Source organism: Lethenteron reissneri, chromosome 55 (assembly GCF_015708825.2).
Source record: "Lethenteron reissneri isolate LAM-NWPU_2019-01 chromosome 55, ASM1570882v1, whole genome shotgun sequence".
Classification (NCBI taxonomy): domain Eukaryota; kingdom Metazoa; phylum Chordata; class Hyperoartia; order Petromyzontiformes; family Petromyzontidae; genus Lethenteron; species Lethenteron reissneri.
The window spans coordinates 4,261,150-4,285,334 of record NC_083833.1 but is presented as its reverse complement, the minus strand read 5'-3'; the positions used below and the strand labels follow the sequence as shown (position 1 = coordinate 4,285,334).

The 24,185-nt window shown below is 45.0% G+C and overlaps 2 protein-coding genes across 5 annotated transcripts in view; one reads left to right on the top strand and one right to left on the bottom strand.

Annotated features, from left to right (window-relative positions):
* Positions 1–8: 8 nt before the first annotated feature.
* FBXL12 (F-box and leucine rich repeat protein 12) lies at positions 9–5,338 on the bottom strand. Its single transcript, XM_061574303.1, has 4 exons — positions 5,181–5,338; positions 3,485–3,557; positions 2,011–2,414; positions 9–1,248 (listed from the first exon to the last, which is right to left on the bottom strand). Exons 1-4 carry the CDS (start codon positions 5,297–5,299, stop codon positions 816–818), a joined length of 1,029 nt encoding a protein of 342 aa, XP_061430287.1. The 5' UTR covers positions 5,300–5,338; the 3' UTR covers positions 9–815.
* A 2,199-nt stretch (positions 5,339–7,537) lies between these two features.
* The window catches only part of LOC133356642 (glutamate receptor-interacting protein 1-like), a 48,286-nt gene continuing 31,638 nt past the window's right edge, over positions 7,538–24,185 (top strand). For 3 of the 4 annotated variants that reach the window (XM_061574268.1, XM_061574267.1, XM_061574266.1), the window contains exons 1-3: positions 17,484–18,180; positions 23,208–23,303; positions 23,814–23,949. In XM_061574268.1, coding sequence (XP_061430252.1) covers positions 17,997–18,180; positions 23,208–23,303; positions 23,814–23,949 — 416 coding nt within the window. In that variant the 5' untranslated portion in view covers positions 17,484–17,996. Of the gene's footprint in view, positions 7,776–17,483; positions 18,181–23,207; positions 23,304–23,813; positions 23,950–24,185 lie in introns of those variants that run through there. The other variant, XM_061574269.1, reaches the window with a different exon arrangement.

Genomic DNA, 24,185 nt, shown 5'->3' with positions numbered 1-24,185 from the left:
AAACAGCGTAAGTTTATTTGAATTTTATTTGCAGTAGACCTCAAAAATGTGCTTAACGTGAAAGTATTACAATTGCAGTATTTCTGGAGATTGTTATGCACATATCAGGTATTTTTTCCAAAAGGTGGCCTCCAAGTACAACCTAACCCAGCCTCTTAATAACTATCAAAAGAACCAACTTTTCAGAGGTCGAGTGATTTATGGACATAAATACAATATCAGAGTAATCACTGCTACGATCTTGCATTCACATCTTGAGCTAAACCAGTTTCTAATGCGCAGACATTTGATAGTTTCGGTCCAGCCACCAACTGCAAAAATGCGCACCGTGAAAATTTAGTTTTCACTCAGCCCAATGCTAAGAGTATGTGGCCAATAGACGGTAAATAACTCCCCAACATATAATTACAAAGAACTATCTAGTGGCTAGGCAGAAACCCACCGGACAGATACCCAAATACGTTCATTTTAATAATAGCACAGGTGGTTTTGGCATATTTTTTTTTATGTAGACATCCTTTTCAAGCTTGGAAGAGTAAAACAAATACCCTCTCGAAGAGCTCTAATTTCCTCTAGTTGAGGCCTTATTTCCAGCAGTGGCCTGAGAAACCAATTGCTTTTTACTTCCATTCAATTCACACCTTCATACGATGAATGGGATACATCATATTTTAACATTTTGTAGTTTTATATTCCGCGGACATGGTAATGTACCTTGGTATAACTTGCAGTGAAAGGCGATATACAAGCTTGTTTTTTGTTGTTAGTACGATTATATTTCCATAGTATCACGCTTTCAGATTGTTCACGGGTCTTTAATTCCTGCCGACAAACACCTGCGCTTGCAGCAAACCGCCGGGCGGGTTTCTTTCCGGAGGCTCCCGCAAGACGATGTTGCACTTGGGCAACGTTCTGCGGATCTGCTCCGCCTCCTGCTCCGTCAGCTGCAGCTCGGCCAAATCGAGTCGTCGCAGGGCGGGTAGTTCCCGACACGCCTGGCCAATGCCCTTTGCGGTGAATGCGCAGCCAGAGAGCACGAGCGTGGAGAGGAGGGGCAGGCTGCGGCCGAAGCAGGCCAGGCCCGCGTCGGTCAGCTTGTTTGATCGGAACAGCTCGAGCTTGCGAAGGGCGGGCATGTGCCGGCAGATGTGGTGCAGGCCGAGGTCGGTGATGCTGCCCTGGCTCAGACGCAGCCGCTGCAGAGCCCCAAAGTTCTCGCACGAGGCATGTAGCCCGTTGTCCGTCACTCTGCTCACGACACACCGACCGAAAGTGTTGTCCTTAATAGTCTTATGGGCTAGAGCAAGATATTGGTACCATGTGAGGAAGCAAACCATTATTAGAACCAATATATTTACATTGTGAATAAAAGTTAATTATTTGATAACCCACTCCTTTCAAACGGTTACCACATGATGCACTGTTATTGGCCACGGACTATAAATTGGAAACTAAATTTGTGCCATCTCAGGTGTAAGCAACAGGTAAAATATCGTCTATGCTCCAGGACTACAAGGGATGCTCACGTAATGATGGATAAGCTGAACTGATGATTCCTAACAAGGAGGAAACCGGTAAACAGTTGTCTCATTCTACTGCTGTCTAAACTAATAATAGCCACAATTTTGACCCTTCTGAGTTGGTGATCTGAATCAAGGCTGTGCACATTATACATTTGGCTGCTATACATTTCCACATGATAGGCCCCTTCCATGAGCTACCATTTGGGGCCAGGTTGCTTCTATAAATCACCTGTTGCACGTATTATTGTTCATTTCCAAACTGCAAGCACTTTTCTATCTGACGAGTTTCTCATCAGATACAAAAAGTGTAAGAACTATTTATAATTATCTTTTCAAATTTGTACAAAATAGAATGTCAAACAGCCCTAGAAAGGTGACATCACGTAACTAAGTCTAGAATTCCTGTTAGCGAGCACCTATGAAGCTCGGCACGGCACATACACTTGCACACACGTGCGCACGTCCCCATCATGCGCGCGTAACGCACCGGTACGCGAGGCTCAGCGACAGCGCCGTCAGCGGCAGGCCACGTGCGGCATCCACCAGCGCGTCGTTGCTGAACGACGGGACGTTGGCGACCTCCAGGCACGTGAGCCTAGGCCCCACCGAGTCACAGCGGCTCAGCCAGTCGCGTGGCATCTCGCACATGCTGAGGCGCAGCGTGCGCAGCGATGCGGGCAGCATGGCGAACGAGAGGTGGCGAAGGTTGGCGTGCGAAACGTCGAGCGTGTGCAGGCTGGGGCTCGAGCGGCCCACCTCCCGCAGCACGGCATCCGTGAGGAAGTGGCGGCGGGAGTTCTGGCGGTGCAGCAGGGAGCTGCGCAAGCTCAGCGAGTGCAGGGCTGCCGAGCCATGCCGGCGGAGCACCTGGCGCAGTGTGCGCGCGTCCAGCTGTGTGGCGGGGATCAGGCGAGAGGTGGCTGTGACGGAGCCGTGGGATGTAAAACGTGCAACGCGGCCGTGTGATGTTTCCAGTTCAAACTTTATTTCGTTTCAATCTTGACTTAAAGCTTTCGTGACTGCAGAAATTCACGTTCTTTGGGTCTTTCGGTAAAGTCACGTAGATAGTTTAAAAGAAAATAACAAAAAACTTTGACGTTTCGATCGCAACACAAACGTTCGTCATCAGGAAAAGGGGGTTAGCTTCTAAAGGCAAACTGTTTATAAAGGTTTAAAATGGGCGTAGCCCAAATGTCAGCAGCAAGGGTGGGGCAGCTGATGTTAATGTAAGTGATGGGCAGCGAGCGCGATTGGCGGTGGGTTTCCACCAATTAAAGGGCTGATGACGACCGCTTGTGTTGCGATCGAAACGTCGTAGTTTTTTGTTATTTTCTTTGAGCCTATCTACGTGACTTTATCGAAAGACCCAAAGAATATTTATTTCGTTTAACAAGGTGAGAACCCAAGACGGAAGATAAGTCACATTCGCAAGGGACCAATAGCGTATTCCACGATCATAAGATGCTCTAGAGAGTAAGATGCGCCTTAAAATTTTGCAGTGTCAACAAAGTTATAAAAATCTGATCTCACAAAGACAAAGATCCCTCGTATCGCCTTAACACTGTTGGAGAACATTCTGAGAGGAAGCACCTATGAAAGCTGTCATGGCACATCAGGGGGTGGGTGGCTGGCTGGCACCTATGTTTCCCCAGTGGTGATGTTTACACATCAACTCACACTGACCAGCTGAGTGAAATATGGTTGATCAATCTTCACGATCGACATGGTGTGGTTAGGCTTGTATCCAATGTGGACTGACAAAGGGCTGGACCATTATGATGTATCACTATTTTTAGTATTTGTATCTTCCAAGACGTCTGGCCAGTATAGGACAAAATATCCTGTAGGTCTGCTCGAGAGCTCTCTGTAGTGGACGCCCTTCCGTCAACGTGGTGTGAGAAATAAATGTGCAGGGCTGCACCATTACCTTTTATTTTAGTGTTCTAATTAAATACACTCACCTTATAGGGTGTTAAGTCCACATTCTTCCATAGACATCTGTCGCGTGCGAGTCTACGCCAAAATTTGCAGACTCTGATGATACAGAAACATACGGATTCAAAATGATGTATTAATTGCAAAAAGTCATTTGTAATTCCGTGCTTTATGAAACCATACATTCAAAATAACATCATTTAAATGTCCACTTCTGCTTGCAAACACAACTAATGGGTCAGCACTTATATTTCCGACCAAGTGGGTGGAAATTCCACATTCCCAATATATCCATTTGGATCTCTCGCAGAGACGCATAACCCCTTTGTGTTTAAGAACGGACTAAGTGAAAGCAGATACCACATAGCCACTTCTAAGTTCACTTTTCAAAAGCGACCTGCCCAAAAATGATGGCTCATCGTGTGTAAATTTACCACAGCCAAAGTAAACATTCTAAACCGCATGTTTATAAATGCGGAGGGGAAAATCCGGAGGACCCAGAGAAAAATCCACGCGAACCACGGGGGGGGGGAGGGTTGGGGAGAGAGCAGAGGTGGGACAAAGTCATTGTTATGCAAGTCCAAGTCGAGTCTGAAGTCATCAAATTCATGACTCGAGTCTGACTCGAGTCCAAGTCACATGACTCGAGTCCACACCTCAGAGGTGGGACAAAGTCATTGTTATGCAAGTCCAAGTCGAGTCTGAAGTCATCAAATTCATGACTCGAGTCTGACTCGAGTCCAAGTCACATGACTCGAGTCCACACCTCTGGGAGAGAGACACGCAAATTCCAAATACAGAATACGACCACCTGCATACCAGGCGAGGGAAGGAATTACCAACTCAGCCCAACAAAAAAAGTAACATAAAAAAAAACACGCTTTTATGAAATGTACTAGTAATGGCAGAACTCCACGACTCCAGGAAGTGGCCCCGAAGCTTGCCATAACGTAAGGGACCGTGGACAATTAGACCCAAGCCGAAACATAACATGAAACATATTCTTGGTTCTTTCGGTAAAGTCACGTAGAAGGGAAATAATAAAATTCTAAAAATATAAAATTATAAAAATATAAAACAATAAAAAATATCACGACGTTTCGACTGCAACACAAGCAATCATCATCAGGTGTGAAATCCACAGCAAGAAAATTTTCTAACTTTATTATTTCCCTTCTACGTGACTTTACCGATAGAACCAAATATTAATCCCTGCAGTCACGAAAGCTTTAAATAAAAAATGTTTAAAAATAAATATTTGTGTTCATTTTTAATGATAGAATACAGTATTGTCATCAGTATGACACAATTATAACAAATTTGCAGTCGATTCCACATTGGGAAGTGGGTTCAAAATTGAGTTACAATATTTGAGGACACAACAACAACAACAACGACATCAACGACATCAACAACGACAACAACAACAGACAGAGCGAGCTAAATGAAATCGTGTAAAAAAACATGAAACGCGTCCAGTCTCAACGATATTGTTATAGGACGTCCACCGAAGAGATACACGGCGAAACGGCGAGTTCACGTGGCACACGGCCTCCGTGTAGGTGGGTGGATCACGACAACGTCGCACGATTGTTGGGCGCTTCAGAGGATTGTGGCTTTGGTGGTGGAGGTGGTGATGGGGGGCAGCAGGAGGCGAGAGGGCCTTCACTCAGCGGTCATATTTGTCTGGCTCCGCGACGGCGCGTGGAGAACACACGACACCTGTTGACTCGTAGCACCTCGCCGACCGACAAGAAGCCGAAGATGTGGAGGAGCACCGCCTCGGGGAGGTCGTTGAGCCCGGCCGAGGCGGCGGCGGCGTCGGCCTCCTCCTCCTCCATCGCCTCCTGTGTGCCTTCTCACAACGGCCGGACGACGCCGTCGTGACGTCATGTCCATCGTAAACAACGTGACGTCACGTCCAGCGTAAACAACGTGACGTCACGTCCAGCGTGAAAACGTCACGTCCAGCTATAACGACGTGACGTCACGTCTATCGTAAACTACGTGACGTCAAGCCTAGAGCTAAGACGACGTGACGTCACGTCCAGCGTAAACGACGATGACGTCACGTCCCGTGTAAAACAACGGTGATGTGACGTCACATTTCTCACCCCCCCCCTCATCACACATCGTCACAAATGTCCATAAATGACGTGACGTCCTTTATGGACGGCCCTCCCCGTATTATTGTACAGGGAAATTGAGTTTTCAGGTCCATACGTCATACAGCCGTTTCAATACGGGCAATTTTGTTTAATCTATTTGTGTTTCTCCCTTGTACGTTGAGATTTATAAGGGACATGGGGTGATCCAATAAATAAGGTCTGAATTGGTCTCTAATAAGGTAAGCAATGATAACGTATGGTAGTGTTTCGATTTAAAGCTTTCGTGACTGCAGGGATTCATCTTCTTGGTTCTTTCGGTAAAGTCACGTAGAATGGAAATAATAAAATAATAAAAATTAAACATTAAATAATTCTCACGACGTTTCGGCCACAACGCATTCTACGTGACTTTACCGAAAGAACCAAGAAGATGAATCCCTGCAGTCACGAAAGCTTTAAATCGAAATTTAAACCATCCTACCAGGCAAAGCCCACTGAGGTATTCACTTATTTTTCAGGAAGCGACCTGGCCACAGCAAAGTGGCCCACCATTAGGACATTCATAGCAGCAAGATAATTTTAAATACTCTCAACGCATATTTCTAAATGTAATAACCGCAATAATACGCGCCGTCTGCTTCACAGGGGGCGTTAAAGATACCCATTATGCCATTCGAGCAGATAAGGAAGGAAGGCGAGATGAGGATTGAGATCGATGTCGATTGGAATGCATGGAATGAGAGTGGATGAAAGGAGAGCTGATATCGGATGGGAATCGATGGGGATGTAGCGGAATGTGATTATGGGGATGGGTAGAAGGATGAGAGGGTTGGATGAAAGGAGATGTGATTTTGAATGGATGGTGATAGCAATGGAAGAAGGGGAGATAAGATGGAGATTTGATAAAGAAGGAAGGGATCGAGATGGAGTAAGTGGGAGGGGGGACTGAAGAGATACTGCACTTGGCGTGGCCATGCGAATGAATATTAATCGTAGCATTCTTGATTTGAAGCTTTCGTGACTGCAGGAATCCATACTCTTTGGTTCTTTCGGTAAAGTCACGTAGGTAGAAAAATAAAATAATTTAAAATAATGTAACATAATACAAAATAAAATTCGATTTAAGGGAAATAATAAAATACAAATGTATTAAAACATAATAATTATTTTATTATGTTGTATTTTTTATAATTTTATTACTTTATTATGTTTTATTGTATTATTTCCCTTCTACGTGACTTTATCGAAAGAACCAAGAATATAATATCAAATATATAATTTTTTTGTTTTATTAATTTTTCTACTTACGTGACTTTACCGAAAGAACCAAAGATAAATCATAGCATTTATTCTAGATTTGAAGCTTTCGTGACTGCAAGGATTCATACTCTTAGGTTTTTTCAGTTAAGTCACGTAGGTAAAAATAATGATAATACTAATAATAGAAATACTAATAGGAAAAAAATATTTTGTTGATAGAAAAAATAATAGAATTTTTAATTTTGTTTCTATTATTATTTATATATTTTTTATTACTTATTTTTATAGCATTCTTTGTATTCTTGCGCTGCTGAGTACGAACAACTGCTGGGTGGTTTGTCGTGGTGGTGGCGTGCAGCAGCAAGCAATGTGGATTTCAACCGGCAATGCAATACAACCACCCCTGAGATCGCATTACACTGGGCAATACCATCCCTCGCAGGGGTTCCCACCAACACTGCCACTTATTATTAAACAACACCAAAAGCTTCTCGGCACTTGAAAACAATAACATATATTTTAATAAATGCTATACAACACGTTAGTTTGGTTAAGTAACTGAGTGGCTTTAAATAAAAATAAATGTTCTATAATTTTTATACCCCAGCCAACCCCCCCCCTCCGCACGTGTTGGTACAGGCGTGCGAAAGTTTGAAAGCGCAAGTAAAAAAAAAATCTCACCGAGTCTTTTGTTACCCCCCCATCACCCAAAGCGAAAGAGTTCTCCTCGCTCGCTCAGTACGGAATTACTCTGCCGTGTGAAGAGACGCCTTTGTAACATTAATCTTGTACAACACGGCACACCATGCCCTCCTGGTCCTGACGGCAGCGACAGAGTTCCACGCGTTGTTGTTGGTGTTGTCTTCGATCAGCTGTTCGGCGTTGTGATTTTAAACGATGCCAAGGTGGAAGAGGAATATCCGCTCGTGCTTGCAGTCGGATGGAGACGGTGAGTTTCTGCGTAACAATTGAAATGCTCACCCCCCCCCCCCCCCTTCTACATGTTGTTGTTATTGTTCGCGTATCTTGTCGGAAGGTTTGCTGTTTCGTGTCGGTCAACACGTGCTGATTCCGGTTCATTATTAAAGGGTCGTTTTTGACCAAAGCACGTTGTACACGGCTGTCGTGGTGACATTGCAACCTTGTGTAGTCGCGACACGAGACTGGGTGTGTGTATCGATGAATGAGTATTGATGGATAATCTTATTCTCCTCTTCGTAACCTATTTTTTTATACTCCAGTGCTGTGTAATCGTTACCCACGTGGGGAGCGGTGGCGCTGTGGTTAGCGCGCTGCGGCGGTACCAACTCGGGCCAAACTCACGGCTAACGTCAGTGGCAAGTGATACCCGAACCGGACCTGGGCTCCCCCCCATTGACAAAGACAAAGATCCCCCGTATAGCCTTAACATACTGTTGGGGCAAGTGCTGTTAGTGAGCGGGTGGGTGGTCGGCACCACGCCCGGCCGCCTTTGTCTCCCCTAGTGGTGATGTTTACTACACACTGCGCCAGGTACTCATTTGAGGCTGAGTCGACCTAGGTGGTGCTCAGGATCCGTGGGCTCCCCCACAACTTCACCAACTCGCACGAACCAGCGTGGTGAAGTTACGACACAACCAGCAGTTATAACGATTTTGTTAATGCTGCCACATTCACTCAACACTGCTGCACCGAATGCCACAGTAAGTAGCCATGGAGTCAACATTGGGGGGGCACTAAATCTTGCAGGGTGTCTGGGGGTCCAAACCCAGAAAAATATCTACATTTGAAAACTAATTTCATGGATAAAATATAAAAAAATATTACTAACACATGGGATGGACTTTTAATTTATTTTTTACAATGTCTAATAGTGTATTCTATTACATTGCTCTGGTTTTACTTTGTTTTACCATTTCTTGTTTCATTGTATGTACTGTAATGGCAGAGATTAGGGATTAATAAAGTACACCCATAACCACAATCATATAAACAGAAATCTATGCTTTGATTTATGTGAAGACAAGTCCAGATATTGTGGCAAGGTTTAGCAAATAGTTGCTTTAATTTACATAGCACAGCAATTTTTTTATAGCAATATATTGGGGGGGACATTTTGAGCATATTTGAATATTGGGGGGGGGATGTGTCCCCCCTAATATATATTATCATTACGGCCTTGGTAAGTGGTGTGCTCTTTTAGATTTTTTCGGTAAAGTACGTATTTACCGCATTTGTACCTTAGTACTCCAAATGGCCATTTCAACAGAGTCTATAATTGTGTTATGGTCATTGTTACTGTGTGGACTGCGGTTTAAAAGTTTGGCATGGGACTGTGTTTGCACGCTGCGTCTAACAGGTGAAAATAGTGCAAAACCTACACATGTACATGGCCCATTTGTAAATCTACCGCTGCATGAGGGCCTCCAGGCCACGCTTTCCCAGTTAAACGTGGAACGTTGGGCCACAACGTTGCGTGAACGTTGGTGCGACGTTGAGAAGGTTTACCCGGGGGGGGGGTGGGTTTCTCGGTCATGAATGTTGTTTGACCCTACTGAAACCACACGCTTTGTCATGGTGCGTTGGTGAAGGCCGGTCGCATAGATGCGGGAGATATAGTACATTACAACAATGGAATACACCTAGTCATACAGTGCAGTGTGTGTGATGCCTGCAATGTATGGTAGTTGTGTGTGCTGTGTAAACTGCCCGCTTAATATTAGCTGTGTGCATATAAAGAACTGTCATGTGTTTAACTTTAAACGCGTGGTCTGTTTATAGTGGCATGTTCAACCACGGCGATTGTGTGTATACAATGCCCCATGATTGATGCACGGTGCACACGTGGTGCCTTATGTGGGCATCTGTGTATTAAAAGAGCTTCATAGCTCATCGGATTTCTCCAAGATAAAGATTTTGATTGTGTTTGTGAAGTCATCATCTGGGATGGGGAAAAAGCATGTGTCTGATACACGCGTGCGCTTCCCTGTGTGGATGTGTGCGTTCTCAGTGATTTGTGCACTCTACTGCCACTTGTACATGTAGAGTACGAATCGTATTTTAAACTTTTAAGGTGCTGCCGCTGCCGCACCAGTATTCGCTTTCGTAGAGAGAGGGGACGACTCAATGGGGACGCAAGGAACTACAAAGCCAGAAGGCTGTAGCAGTCACGGAGTGAGCTGTCATCAACAATTGCCACACCTATGTGGTCCTCTATATATAAATTCAGTTCAATTCATTTATGTGAGCCATTCGGCTCTTGAATCGGTTGCAAACGCAACAAACAAAAACATGAACAAGAAACATCTTAAAGTGACTACACGCAACAGAAAAATCCAGGAAAAAACCCAGCAAAGTCTTCCAGAAAAAGCACCGTGTATCAATGCTGTGTGCACAAATCCCAGTGGGATGCAAGTCAAACAATAACAACCATAAGACAATTTAGATTCAAGTTATCAGTCTAACTTTGTACAACAGCAAACAAATATGGCTAATCCAAAACGTTTTTGAAATCACCAAAATAAAGCTATAAAAACAACGTAACAGTGAAATTTTGATTTGAAGCTTTCGTGACTACAGGGATTCATATTCTTGGTTCTTTCGGTAAAGTCTTTACCGAAAGAACCAAGAAAACGTAACAGTGATCATAGGCGTTATTCGCCTATTATCAAATGAAGGCGTTATTAGCCTATTAACGAGTGTATACATGTGGGAGGAAACTGGAACACCCTGAGAAAACACACATGTGCGAGGGAGAACTACTCTATCCCATACAGGCGGTACAGGTGCTGAACACATCTTATTTTTTGCTGTACCACCTGGCGAGCCAAGGCATGACACCTCCTCAACGCGTCCAGGGAAAGGAGTTGTCCGTACAACAACTGTGTGATCCGCCAACCATCGTCACCTCCACACTGCTGGATTACAGATGTGCATAGCAACCACATCAGTTTTGAAATGTTGCTATTCCTTGCATTTCCACCCAAGAGGACCACTGACTAATAATTGTACTTTATTTCCCACGTGGAAATCCCGTTGAGATTGTAAGACTTCAAAGGGGACCTGATACATGATGTCATTTCATTTGCAAACTGACAGTTTCTGAGAATGAGAATTGGGCTTTGGTGCTGGACAGTAGAATATAGTTTTACGGCAAGAATGTAAATAAATATACAGTACTGTCCATAGGTTATCCGAGCAATCAGTGTCTCAGAACTGTCATTTATTATTTGGGAAATATGGCCCCTTGGGAACACAGTTTAAATGAAGGGGTGAGGATTTGCATATATATTGCACTTAATTGCATTGGAAACTTACATTTCATCTCCATTATTCCAAGGCTCAACTGTATAATATATTTATTTAAAGCTTTCGTGACTGCAGGGATTCATATTCTATATATTGTTATAGCCGAGTGTATGTCCATGTATTTTTAAATCTAGCACGTACTGTGTAAGATATACACTTATGACAGCTATGGTTAAATATAGAATAATTTACAACCCTTTGTCAATCCACAGTTGGATTAATGCTTCCCCACACCTTGATGACTGTGGGGGTGGTTTGACCATACTTTGCCACGATGGTCCGTACGGATTTGTGAAGGTGGGGAGCATAGATTGGGTTTTGCAGCATTGTCTTTTTAAATCCTTTATATTAAGTTCGCTTGCTTGCTTGCGTGCTTGCTTGCTTGCTTATGACCGTGCAAATCTTTCGGTCGTTTTTTAACCCACTTCCCGTGATCCAATCGAGCTGACATTTTGCACACAGACTCGTTGTGCGTGACAATTAATGTTCGTGAAAATTTTATTCCACAATTTTACACTGTTTAGGGAAAACAAATTAAATATTTAATTACCAATTGCTTAATACTGGTAGACAATCATCTGACCCATAGGTGGCAGCCATCTCAAGCCAGAGGACGAGAGGACTCTAGCCGCCACGCATATAAAGGATTTAGAGTGAAAAACTTTGTTTTTACGGGTTATACTTTTTTGGCCACAACATAGGCCAGCCTACAACATCAAAATGTTTTTTGTCATGCTTTGTTGACTGCCCAGCCAAGCATTATCCGGGCTTAAAACTGCTTTGCTAAGTTTCGGAGGCCCGACAAGATCTGGCACATTCCAGGTGAAGGAGAGCGGACCTCAGGAGCTATTATTTGTGGCCAGGTCGCTTATGAAAAATAACTCTATAGCGTGCGTAATGGTGCCTTGCCTGTTAAAATAAAAAGTTTATATATTTTTTCGTTTTAATTCCGATGTAACTCAACACTGATATTAGCCACGGCTGGGATTCAAAATCAAGAGTACCGTCCTGCAGTTTAATATGTGCGGTGTGTAAACGTCGCCACTAGGGAAAACAAAGGCGGTCGGGCGTGGTGCTGGCCACCCCCACCCACTCGTGTGCCATGCCGGCCTTCATAGGTGCTTGCTTAACAACACTTGCCCCATCGGTCTGTTCGGCTGTATGCGTGATTGCTTTCGTTGTAAAAAAATAGGCATGCATCTTTGAGCATATTTGGAGCAAATGGGAACTGACTGTTTACTGCCAACTGGATACTTTCAACCTCTTAGGAAACCAGCTGGGAAAATTTGTATTTTATTGCCTGGCAGCAAGAACAGATTGCTGGTGATCGAGGCACCTGGTCTGTTTGGGTGGAGTTTCTGCCCAAGCTGCCCCTCGTGCACACACCCACTGAAGACAGTAACACGTGGAATGTCTGCCACTCCCTCGCGTCAAGCTAATTGCACCTTCGCCCAGCGGTTCTGAACTCGTGAGCCACAAGATGCCTCCCCAACACCGTGTTGTCACCACAATGCACGGTGGACATGCGGATCCCTCTGTGTATGGTGCCATTAGTAAGCTTGTTTCTAGCTTATTGAGGCTGGGGGAAGGAGGGAGGTGGGGGGGTGGTGTTGCGTGGTAAGGATTGGAGGGCCACCACCATAGCAGAGAGGTTGAAAACCACTGCTTTAGCCCCCAAGCATTTTTGTGGTTTTCTCCGCGCGGATGGTGGTTGAAGTGAATTCCGCTTTATCTCTGCCGGAACCCAATTGGTTGAGTAGTGTGTACACCTTTTCACCAGCAACGCTGCAGCGTATGATAACACTATGTAACACAATTTTTGTTCCTGGGTAGTAAGTGTTATTTCGTAATTGCTTATTCCTAAAAAGTAAAGAAAATAAGGCCCCTGTATTTATACTACTATTTATATTACTGGAAAGTTCTAGAATGTTATAGAAGTTACTCCAAGTTTACTCAGCATTGAATCTATCTGTAATGTTTTGAAAATAGTTAATTTCAAAATATCACTGTCCTGGTCACAAAAGCAAAGTTTGTGGGGAATAATAGGCATTTTGTGTACTTTTGAGGCATAAGCAATTAGGAAATAACACTTACTACCCAGAAACAAAAACAAAATAGTTACACAGTCTTATTCATGAGAGTTGGCGGCTGCTTGGGGAAGCCTTCATCCATGAGTGGATTGATCATGGGGATGTTACAGCACAGCACTCTTAACATACGGTAGGTGGGTAAAGCCGTGGCACATTGCACTATGAAGTCAACGACCAGAGTTTAATTCATGGCTACATGTGAAAACATGTTGAAAATTGTCAAATGGAATACTTAATAAACATCTTCTTTGACTTAAGTTATATCAGGGTTATTATTTAGAACGATGTTTAACTGTGGTCAGGTGCAATTCTCAATGGGTTCCCATCAGTTTCTAGGAACATTATTGGCAATCTATTAAGTTCCATTTCGAAGACGACTGAGATACCATACACAGTTAACCATATGCTGATGACTTCGTCTTTATGTAAGAGTTTTGGCAATAATAAATACATTTTCCAATTTGTTTTATTTATCATGGATATCGAAAAAATAATACCAGCATGAGAGATAAGATTCCATAGACAACCACTATGAACACCACCCGCAACTCTCCGCAGAAATGCATCCGTTCCAGATAAAAATTGCAGAAAATATGAGAAAAATCTTTGACCCGCTACGGATGATAGCGAAGGAATGGAAACAGCAATGGTCTAGGACACGTGACACCAAAGAGAGACTGGCCAGCATCATAATCTTGCAATGCACTGCAGTGGGAAAAAATTAACCCGTAAAAACAAAGTTTTTCACTATAAATCCTTTATATGCGTGGCGGCTAGAGTCCTCTCGTCCTCTGGCTTGAGATGGCTGCCACCTATGGGTCAGATGATTGCCTGCCACCATTAAACAATTGGTAATTAAATATAAAAAAAAATTCCTAAAAAGTGTAAAGTTATGAAAAAAATTTTCACGAAAATAAATTGTCACGCACAACGAGTCTGTGTGCAAAATGTCAGCTCGATTGGATCACGGGAAGTGGGTTAAAAAACGACCGAAAGATTTGCACGGTCCTAAGCAAGCAAGCAAGTGAACTTAATATAAAGGATTTAAAAATAAGGGGAGGATGACCTAAGATAATTATCGAACGACAAATGTGATAACGCGGCCTGATACGCCGGCACAACAGGGAAGTTGATAGGCCGAAGACACTAGCACCACTCCCACCACCATTGCAGTTCAGCGATAGGTGACGACGGCGGTTCATGCAAACCTACGATGATGCGTATTTTGTGCGAGTGTCGAGTTTTACGTCGGATTTTTTTTTTTAAACGTTCAACGGGACCGGTTGCTAAACAGATCTTTGCATTGTGGTGGCTATTTGGGGAGGCGTTCGGAATGCTCCCGTCTGTCAGTCTGTCGGTTGCTAAAAATACTCGGCAAGAATGCGCTAATAGGAATCTTGGACTCATCTGGGGAGATGTGCACTGCCGCTAAAGTGCTGCTCGTATGATTGTCTCATAATCCTTTCGCTTCTGGGCGCTGCAGTGATATTATTTTGCTGTGCTTCATTAATCAATGAAATCCCGTTGAGGGGTCTGTATAATTCTCTGTTATGCAAGACGAACCCAGGGGAGGGATATTATTACCCTGCAGTATTTCGAATGCGAATATAAAAGCACATTGAAGCGTCTTGTTGGTTCTTTCGGTAAAGTCACGTAGAAGGGAAATAATAAAATAATAAAAATAAAACTTAATAAAATAATTCTCACGACGTTTCGGCCACAACGCAAGCAGCCGTCCTGGTCTTCACACGATAACGCAGCGTATTGGCTGATGTCACACGAAATGAGCGTGTTGCTGGTCCTGCTTGGCCCTGAACCAGATTCCTAGAGTTTTGTGAGGCCAGCGAATCGCGGTTTGGTTCAGGCTCGGCGCAGTATATTGGAAAACCACAGCGAAGACTACGTACGCCCCCTCTCCCACACTGTCTCGGCTTGGATATTCCAGCGGAATAGGGGAGTAGGCAAGCCACCTGCGATGAAATTTGGTTTTTCAAGCGTAGCGAGTTGATCGTATCAGCTTGGTCACCAGTCTTCTTCTCCTTCTTTCGTACGGCTGATGTAGGTGCAGAACAACAACTACAACTTCACATTCAGGTGGTCAAGCAAGACAACCTCGTCTGGAGTAGCGGTTATCCAGTGATTGCGTACGATCAAACGCATCACGTAAAATTTGCTTTTACACTTCATTGGGCTCGGTCCAGTTCTGAGAATGCAGCGTTTTGGTTGACGAGACTTGCGTTGAGTTATTTTGTTGTTGTTGTTGCTGCGTGCCATTGCAGTAAAAGCTGGATTCCCAGTGTGAATGAAGATGTCCATTGACGTGACCTCAGGGGTAGTTCTATGACATCATCGTATGCGGCCATTCTCTGAAACAGGGTTGTTGTGTGCAGTTGGTAACGACAGTGGTGGTCGTAGCAGGGAATTAATGCGCCTAGGAAAAGGAGCGGTGAAATCGGATCGTGTACAGGTGCTAGCTAGACGGATCGTTGTATCGCAAGACCGTGAGAGATTGAGATGGATTGGGGAGGCCTTCATCCAGCAGTGGATTGATTATGGCTGAAGTTGATTGTCTTGAGCTAACTTCTCTGGCCATCGAGCCAGTTTTTGTTTTAACTGGAACTGTGTTGCCATCTACTGCCAAAGAATTTGTTCTACAGGCATTGCTCCAGTACCCATTTTTGCATTCCATTCATTCTCTTATTTCATTCTCTAATATTTAATTTTCTCGTGTTTCATTCTCTTGTACGGAGATTGTGCCGTGGTGTAACGCTTCGCACGACTGGACTTGCAGTCCAGAGGTCGCCGATTCGATTCCATCTTCCCGGCGTGGCGTTTGTTCCAATTTGGGATTTTTTGATGTTGCTGCTGTTATCGAGTCCATGACAAACTGCCACATCTGTGCACTCGGCAGTGTAAATTGGTCCACCACATTTGGTAGATCGGGAGAGGTTGCGTGTGATGGGGTGAAGTGTGAGTACACCCCTACCTATTCTAATACGTCTGGTCCAGGGGTCGGCAACCAAAATAACAAGAAGAGCCATTTCTTTCCAATTCGGTACAAAATTCAGTATTTCAAGAGCCGCAATGCATCTGAGTACATACTGTACATACGTACATATCGTCAAGAAGCAGCCCGTAAAGAGCCGCATGCGGCTCCGGAGCCGTAGGTTGCCGACCCCTGGTCTGGTCAATGTGGAAAAGTAGACCAAATAACCTTAAGAATTGGCTGTGGCTGGATGCCATTTCTGCCAGCAGTGGCATAAGCAAGCGGTTTGTGGGGTTGCATCGTTCATATACAGAGACGGTCATCATTATCATCATCATGTACAGACAATTGTCTATCCACTGCTGGATGAGGGCCACCACTCAGTGACAGTGGTTGTTGTACAAAAGTTCACCACGCTGGTCAGTGCGGGTTGGTTGAAGTTGGGGAGCATTGACGGGGCTAAGGCGTTTGCCGCAGTAACCCTCCCTTACCCCACAACACAGCCGCATAGCAGCCGATGGCACCTGTTTTTATCCATAGTGATTGCCCATCCAACCTTTACCCCAGCTCACCTTTGCTTCATGTCTGGGTTCTGGTAATATTGGGAGCATTCCAGGTGACTTGGTAATAAGTTGATGTGAGGTCTGCTGGTGAACATGGCTTTGCCAATGATTTTCTTAATCTTGAGTCTTCTTTCCCACCTGCCCTCTACCCTCGGTTTATTACCTTCCTCTTCCGTCCCCTATATATATAAATATATATATAAACACAAATCTCTCTTCCAATTCCCCTTATCAGAACTTTCCACCTCCAAAACCTCACGAACTTCTGAGATCTGATGAGATCAGGTGGCACATTCTCTGCAATTTGGTGATGGGTCAAACCAGATTTAAATAGCAGGAAAACCATCCGAATTACAGAGATGTATATATATTTTTTAAAACATCCTTTTCTATCTTGTAGAGACACACATGTTACCGACATTCTCCACAATGGCACTTGATCATTGCCGCTGACTTTCAGAGCATCCGAAACCCATACGGGATCGTAGGGCCCAGGTAAAAGTGGCTACCTTTCCGCTCACCTCGCCTGCCTTTGTTTGCCAGCCCACACGCATGTTTTGACTACCGATTCCACGGGCAGGATTGCTTCGCCGCGAGATCCCAATCTCGTGGATTCCACTCATTCCTCTGCTGCCTTCCAGCAACGGAGGTACTGCCTACGCGCCCCCGCCCATTTTTCTCGGACATTTATCGCGTTGCCGTACGCTCGCCCGGACCACACAAGCGCTCGCGTGAGAAGGGATCTGTCCCAACGTCGTGGACACGCTGCCGGCAGTAGAAACTGCGTTCTCTCAATGCCGTGTGTGGTTTTTTTCCCTTTCCCGTCGATGGGAACGAGCGCGGTTGCAAAGTGAAACGCGTTTCTGAAGCCGCTGCGAGTGTTTTCACTAGCGAGGGTTTTGGCAGCGGCCACGGGTGCTTCTGTGCGCCAAAGCGAGTCGGTTGGGACTTCACCTGCAAGCCGAGTGAACGCGAGACGTGGCCCGTCTGCCCAGCGTCGAAAGTTAAAACACTCCCAGCGTTGATCTGTCTGCGGTAAGACGGGAGTAACGTTTGATCAGCAGTCGTTCTTACGGACGTGTAATTTTGCACATCTGTAAACCGAGGTAGCTTTGTTTCCGCGGATATGTAATTCGTTAATTCTCCTGCGCAGAAGAATTGTAAAAAAAAAAAATTTTAGATGAGGCATTTTTAAGTTTGGGTACATTCTCCGTGGAACCGGGCCAGCGCGTCACGCTCGCAGAATGCACGGCGACCGCTGGGGCACGCGCAAGCCGCCCGGCACGCGGACAAGCGCCGCGATGAGGAAAGTGCAGACCCTTCTCGGGTGGCTCCGCAAAAACCACTCGACGAAAAGCAAAAAATGCGCCGCGGACGGCGCCTCCGACGAGGCTTACTCTCTGAAACGCCTCTCCGAAGAGTGTCCAGGTGAGTGCTCTGTGCCTTCTTCCCCGTTAGATACCTCAGCAATTGTTAAATTTCGATTTAAAGCTTTCGTGACTGCAGGGATTCATCTTCTTGGTTCTTTCGGTAAAGTCACGTAGAATGGAAGTAATAAAATAATAAAAATAAAACATAATAAAATAATTCTCACGACGTTTCAGCCACAACGCAAGCAGCCGTCCTCAGGTGGAGAGCAGGTCTGTTGAGTAGATAGTCTGTTTTATTTTTATTATTTTATTATTTCCATTCTACGTGACTTTAACAAAAGAACCAAGAAGATCAGCAATTGTTCTTCGCTGTGGTTGTCCCCCACCTGATGACGGACACTTGTGTTGCGCCCGAAACGTCGTGATTTAATTTAGTTGTTTTTATTTTATTTTCACCGACATGACTTTACCGAAAGAACCAAAGTATGGATCCTTGCAGTCGCGAAAACTTCAAATCTAGAATTCTTCCCCATTGTTTGCCCCGCTGTGTTTGGGGCCGCTCGGGCCGAAACGACGTGTGGGCGCGCTGCCTTTTTGCGGACTTGTGCTGTTGAAGTCTGTTTTTCTCTGCGGGGGAAGGAAATGAACGAAGGGAAAACATTTTTTCGTGACGAGGCGAGAGAGCCCATTTGGGACGATCCGTGCAGATTTCGCCTGTCGACAAATGTTCCTTTTCGTCCGATTTGTTTTAATTGGGGCAAACGTGTGTCGATAAGTTAAGTCCAAAGTTTATTTTGGGTCTCTGTGTGTCTCTGTGTTGTCTCTCTCTGCTTGTGTGTCTGTCTGTGTGTCTGTGTTGTGTGTCTCTCTGTGTGTCTCTGTGTTGACTCTCACTGTGTGTTTCTGTGTGTGTCTCTCTCTGTGTGTCTGTGTTGTGTGTCTTTCTCTGTGTGTCTCTCTCTGTGTGTCTTTCTCTGTGTGTCTGTCTCTGTGTGTCTCTCTGTGTGCCTCTGCATTGTCTCTCTCTGTGTTGTGTGTCTGTGTTGTGTTTATGTTGTGTCTCTGTGTGTCTCTCTGTGTCTCTGTGTGTCTCTCTCTGCTTGTGTGTCTGTCTGTGTCTCCGTGTCTGTGTTTTGTCTCTCTCTCAAATGTATTTCTACCTGATGACGGTTGCTTGTATTGCAACCGAAACGTCGTACTCTATTATTTAATTTATTTTCTTTCTACGTGACTTTACCGAAAGAACCAAAGATGATAAGTTAAGTTTTAAGTTAATTTTGTATAACCAGGTGAGATGTGAAGAGACCAGAATAGTCTCAATAAAAGCAATAAAATATAATTTATTACAGCAATGCAGTAAATGGATAGCTCCATTACCAAACAAATAAATGAAGGCAACGTGCTTTAGCTGTTTTGTCAGCAGTATTTGCAGCAGTTTAAATGCGTAATATCGGAACAGTGTGTGTGTTTGAACTACAAACGTAACGAATGGCCTTCTGGGAAAAGTGCATTGTGACTCTCGCATTCTCAGAGAAGTCTTTCAAGGCGATGTTTGGTCAATTCCTTTTGAAAGGAGTGTTGTTTGAAGGCAATGTGCAAAAAAATAAATGTAATCAGTCGCACAGGCAGGCTGTCATGTGATCTTTCTCCCGTGACTTTTCTTTCACAAATAATTCGTTTGTCTTGAGCTTGGCTTCACGAGGATAATTCACTGAGTGGTTACTACGCTTCCAATTAACTTCTTCATTTGAAGAAGATACGTTTATTAGATTTTTTTAAAACGCCTTGGAAGACTGATAGGATGAATGAAAATCAATCTAAATTTGAAGCTTTCGTGACTGCGGGAATCCATACTCTTTGGTTCTTTCGGTAAAGTCCCGTAGGTAGAAAATAAAATGAATCGCGACGTTTCGGGCGCAACACCAGCATCCGTCATCAGGTGATGCTTGTGTTGCGCCCGAAACGTCGTGATTTATTTTATTTTATACCCATGTGACTTTACCGAAAGAACCAAAGAGTAAGGATGAGTGAAAGTTGATAAGTTTCCCAACTCATGAAGAGGATAAATAAATACTTGCACCCTTTTCTATTCTGTGGAATAAATAAATGCATTTAGGACGCTACAAATTAGTTTTGCGTTCTAATATGACACTGCGCATGATAGACTCCATGCAATCATCGACGGTTGCAAACTGGACGCTGCTCTGAAATCGGCGCCAAAAGCGCAGGGCACGACGCTGACGGTCACCATTGAATATATTTTGTCAAAAGAGCAAGTTGCTCAACTCATTGGCATGATATTCTTAGGTTTTTTCGGTAAAGTCACGTAGGTAAAAAAATTAATAAAAGGTAAATAAAAATAAAATAAAAATCACGACGTTTGGCATGAACCAATCCACATCGTCAGCGAATGTTCGACTTCGTCTTACGTCTTTTGATGAAAAAAATCTGCGCCGATGTCTCCTTCATCAAACGACAACAGGGAGAAATTGCCAACGTGCCATGGTTCTACCCGTTACATCAATGATGGGAATCGGGCCGTTTAGGATTTAAAAAAAATACTTCACAGCACTTGGCTTTCAGAACAGATTGTTTTTTCTTTCTCCCCCCCCCCCGCCGCCGCCTCTCATCTGGCTTTCGAACTCCCCACACAATGGTCTACTCATGTGAGCGATGTAGTACGAGCACAAAATGCCTTTTTGTGGCAGTCATATTGCAGGAATGTACCGCGTGAAAATGGATCTTTGCGTAAAACCAAAAAACTGTGCGTTTGATCTTATCACACTTTGTTTTTGCGGTTGTGCCTTGTCGCGAGGGCTTTTTTTTTTCCCCCGTGAGAGACATTGCTTAATAAAGACATCCTTGCATGCTTCAAATGAAACGTAAAGGGCTGCCTGGATTGGCCCTGGTTTTTGCAGCACAGGCAGAGAGAAGGATCGTCGCTGCCATTGCCACCAACACTGCGTGAGCAAACCGAGCTGTGGTGTCCACGGATTCGCTCACCCAGTTGGGAAGGGGAACGAGGTCTTTAAGATAATTGCTTGCTCTGAAACTGTGTCACCATCATTGACATTAAATTGAAAGACAGAAATAGGAAACGCGCGGATTAATACATTAACAAAAGTAATATTTTAAAATATATTTTTAATAACACGCTTTTATGAAATGTGCTAGTAATGGCAGAACTCCACGACTCTAGGAAGTGGCCCCAAGGCTTGCCATAACGTCAGTTGACCGTGGACAATTAGACCCAAGCCGAAACATAGCATATAAAAAAGAATGTTTAAAAAAATATTTTTTTTATTTTTTATGATAGAATATAGTATTGGCATCAGTATGACATAAGTATACCAAGTTTGCAGTCGATACCACATTGGGAAGTGGGTTAAATCTGAGTTACAAGATTGAGGATACAACAACGACAATGACAATAACGACAATGACAACAGACAGAGTGAGTTAAATGAAAGTGTGGAAAAAGGTAAAACTTTGCATTGACTGTTGAATAGAAGTACGTGGGCTTGGGCAGGGCACGCGACGCTGGAAGAGGGGGTGGCAGGCCGGTTCGTTGGGACAAACGACAGAGTGGCAGCGATAGGAGGCAACGCGCCCGGTCGGACATCCACCGTGGATATGGAGCGACGAAATATGCTCGTACGTAGGAGTGGCGCTTGATGGATTGTTGCATAGCAGGACCGTGTAACATGGTGATGGCTTGGTGATGATCGTGTATTATGGGTATGATGTCACCGTGATGTCATGTGACATCATATAACCTGTAAACGTGATACTACGATGTTTGGACATCACGTAACACTTACCTCACTCTACTTTGGGAGAATCAAGCAGTCAGGGCGATTGATGATCCAGAACTTTCTGATTCACTCTAGCCTCTTGATTGCCCGTCGTCGGTTTTCTCCTGATGGCTCTTCTGTTGCTACTACCGTGCCCTTACTGTTCCTGTGAAGTTCACTCGTTGATTCCTCTATTCGTGTTGAGGACTCGGTCTACCATACTGACTTCTTTTTCTCATCCACACTGTTCAGCCGTCACACTGCAGGTCACATCACTTCTCGATCTGCTTCTTCCCTTGCACTGCTTGACTTTGGAATGCCCTCCCATTGTTTGTTTTCCCAAGATTCTATACCGCGTCTCAAATAAAGAAACATCTCTTATCTATTACATCTTGAACCGTGTTGTTTATTGCTGGGTTGCCTGGCATTTTGGGCCTGGACATCTGTGAAAAAGAACTTTATAGCTCATCGGATTCCTCCAGTATAAATACATAATCTGATTCTGAAATAAATATTTTGAAATAAATATTCTGAACTGCGATATTTTATTTAAAGGTGACGTCACATTGGCTTACCAGCACACGCGATATTTATTATGTCCCCCATCGAGGAAGATACAGTTAACGATACCCTGGGCTTAGAACCTCGAGATAAATCAAACGCTTTAATAGGCACACACAGACTGGCAGAGGTGGCAAACGGGTTTTGATTCCTTACCCGTACCCGTACCCGGCCGCACCAGGGTCGCAAATGGGTACCCGTACTCGGCTGGGTACAAGTACCCATTCCTTACCCGTACCCTACCCGAAATGAGTGACAAACGGTTACTCACCAGTGACTCACGGCCTACCCGTACCCGGCCGCACCAGGGTCGCAAACGGCTACCCGTACCCGGCCGGGTACGGGTAGCCGGGTATCGGGTAGGGTACGGGTATCGGTTACCCGGTTGCGACCTCTGCAGACTGGTAAGTGGCTCTGGGCGTTTTGACACGCTGCTGTAGCCCACCCCTACTGCACGTGACTAGGGAGCCACCCGACCAACAGACGTTCCCTGCACGTTGTTTGCCGACTGGCGTTTACGACGGCCGGAAGGTGGAGCGAGAAGGTCGACTGAATTGTATGGAAGTGGCCACGAAAAACAGACCCTTGATAGTGAACGCAAGTGGAAGAATCATTCTTCTGGGTTGCTCCCCTGTCACGTACTTGCTGATGATGATGCTCCTGCTGCTGCTCCTGTGGCAACGACTGCACGTTGAAATTTACCCGGTGCCGCTTTGTCCCCGTGTCGCAGATGACGCCGTGCTCGAGGAAGGTGGGGGTCGGGTAGCGGGCTCGACGGCCCTCGCCAGGGATGGCCCAGCGGCCCCACAGAGGCACGGCATCTCCGGTACGTTAGCGCGACGACGCGCGCTGTGCATCCTCTGCAGAACCCCCGCACCGTCTACGTAGTGCCGCTCTGGAGCATTGCGGACAAGGCTATCGCGAGAGCGGGTGTTTTGTTTGCACAGACGGGAGGTGGTCTGGAGTTGTTTCAAGTTCAAGTTCATTTATTAGGTATAGCCCTGTGAGCCATTCGGCTTTTGAAAACAGCCGTGACCCCAAGTTGCTTTGTGGTCTTACCCAGTTAGGTTGTTTGCGACTAATTTCTGAAATTTGGATCGTGACGCCGGCACACGTGGCCCCCACCATGTTACGAATTATGTCACGGGGTGTTTTTTTTTACGTCCGCTGTGACCGGCGCAAATTGATTCGTTATTACACTTGTGTGGTATTGACAGAGGCAGCTGCTGGAGGCTGAACTACGAGCCTCGGCAACAAGCAGCACCACGCTGCTGCTGCTCGGCTTTGTCAACGCCTAACGAGGCGATCATCATCTGACTGTGTGCCCCTGTCTCAGACGAACATCTGGGTTCCACCCTGGTGGAGCTCATCAAGAAGGAAGGCTCCACCCTGGGCATCACGGTGTCCGGAGGGGTTGACAAAGAAGGGCGGCCTCGGATCTCCAGCCTGCGACCTGGAGGAATTGCCATCCGGTGAGTGCTCCATGTACGTCATCTATCGCTGCCATCATCATCATCATCACCAGTCTTGATGAATTCACTGCTGGATGATGGCCTCCCCAAGCCGTTGCCATCTCTCACGATCCTGCGACGTAACAATCCACCTAGCACCTGCACACGAGCCGATTCAATCGCTTCATCTCCTCGCTTGATTTGTTGTCGCTTAGAGTATTTGGCTGCTATAAATGTCCACATGATAAGCCACTTCG